General features: G+C 41.8%; 1 protein-coding gene across 1 annotated transcript; it reads left to right on the top strand.

Moving 5' to 3' along the window:
• The first annotated feature begins 71 nt into the window (after nt 1-71).
• Tsp_13421 (ribosome biogenesis protein BOP1) lies at nt 72-1195 on the top strand. Its single transcript, XM_003371015.1, has 4 exons — nt 72-215; nt 245-657; nt 811-943; nt 1007-1195. The coding sequence occupies exons 1-4, from the start codon at nt 72-74 to the stop codon at nt 1193-1195; spliced, it is 879 nt and encodes a 292-aa protein (XP_003371063.1).
• The last annotated feature ends 230 nt before the right edge of the window (nt 1196-1425 follow it).

Genomic DNA, 1425 nt, shown 5'->3' with positions numbered 1-1425 from the left:
TAGCGGGGGCAAATCATAGCAAATCGAATAACTCAAGTGATTGGCACGTCTCCGGCGACTATCTGGCCACTATGGCACCCGGCTCTGGAAGCAGCACCATTCTTGTCCACCATTTGGGAACGTTGAAAACACAAATTCCATTGCAAGAACAAAAGGACAGCCTAGACGAATATTGTTCCATCCGACCAGGCCGCAATTGTACGTTGCCAGTTCTCGTTATTTGCGTGTTTTCAATTTGGTGAAGCAGATTTTGACAAAAAAGATAACCACTTCCGTATCCTGCATATCCGCCATGGCAATACATCCCAAAGGCGATGATGCAGTGATTGGCGGCATGGACGGTCGGTTGAACTGGTACGACATGGACAATACGATCAAGCCGTGCAAAGTGTTCCGCTACCATGACAGTGGTGTGCGAGCGGTCGCCTGTCATGGCCGGTATCCATTGTTCGCCAGCGTATCTGACGACGCCACCGCCAAAATTTTCCACTGCACCGTCTATAACGATTACGACAAAATGCCGTTGATTGTTCCATTGAAAATACTGCGAAGTCACAGAAAAGTGGAAACAGTTGGTTCCATACTCGACTGCACCTTCCACCCTACTCAGCCCTGGTTGTTCACCAGCGGTGCCGACGGGGTTATCTGTTTGTTCACGTGAATTCTGTTGTTGTTTTTTTATCTTAGTGAAAAAAAAGATATTTCCATCACTGCACTCGTTATTTTACAAAACGTTCCTATACGTTCGATGTTACTTTATTGCTATTTTTCACTGATGTAATGTTTTAAGCATTTTTAAGCTGCTTTCAGTGGTTTGAAAGTCAGTATGACAACCGCCGAAGGGTGCAACAAAGGGGTAAAATCACCATTGAGTTTGTTGCATGAGATTTGTGGGAAAAAAGGACTAACACCTATGTACGAGCTGCTTACTTCACAAGGGCAGGTAAGTGTTGGTGATATTTTTTTAAAAAATATTTTTATTGTATCATTTTATTTGCATTATTAGGGTGTTGATTCATTGTTTGTTTATCGGCTATGCATCGACAGTGTTGTATCCACTGGTAGAGGGAAAAGCAAGAAATTAGCCAAACAGAATGCTGCTTTAAATTGGCTGATGATGATCGTTGAACAAGGGAATCATCGTAATTGGGGCATTTCAGGGCAAACACCTGCAGAAGCTAAACAATTTCTGTGAGTTTCCCATTTTTGTATCTTTTTGAAATATTTCAAATGTTCATATAAATTATTGTAAATAATTTAATAAACAATAATCAGTTTACGGGCTGGTTGCTTACAAAGATGACGACCAAGTTGGTGTGAACGGCGATGGCAGTGGAAAGAGCAACACTGTCTACGTGAATGTACTGCAGAGTTCTGTATTCCAAAAAACATTATTTTGAAACCAGTCCTTTAACAGAAAGAAGG

This window comes from Trichinella spiralis (genome assembly GCF_000181795.1).
Source record: "Trichinella spiralis strain ISS 195 chromosome Unknown Scfld152, whole genome shotgun sequence".
In the NCBI taxonomy this organism is placed as follows: domain Eukaryota; kingdom Metazoa; phylum Nematoda; class Enoplea; order Trichinellida; family Trichinellidae; genus Trichinella; species Trichinella spiralis.
The sequence above is the reverse complement of the archived record's forward strand: the minus strand, read 5'-3'. Positions and strand labels throughout refer to the sequence as shown.

Bases quoted from the DNA above. Each gene is read 5' to 3' on its own strand.
- Tsp_13421 (XM_003371015.1), top strand. From the start codon at position 72: ATGGCACCCGGCTCTGGAAGCAGCACCATTCTTGTCCACCATTTGGGA. The intron at 658-810 runs GTGAATTCTGTT...AGCTGCTTTCAG, and splicing joins GGGGTTATCTGTTTGTTCAC to TGGTTTGAAAGTCAGTATGA. The intron at 944-1,006 runs GTAAGTGTTGGT...TTGCATTATTAG, and splicing joins TGCTTACTTCACAAGGGCAG to GGTGTTGATTCATTGTTTGT.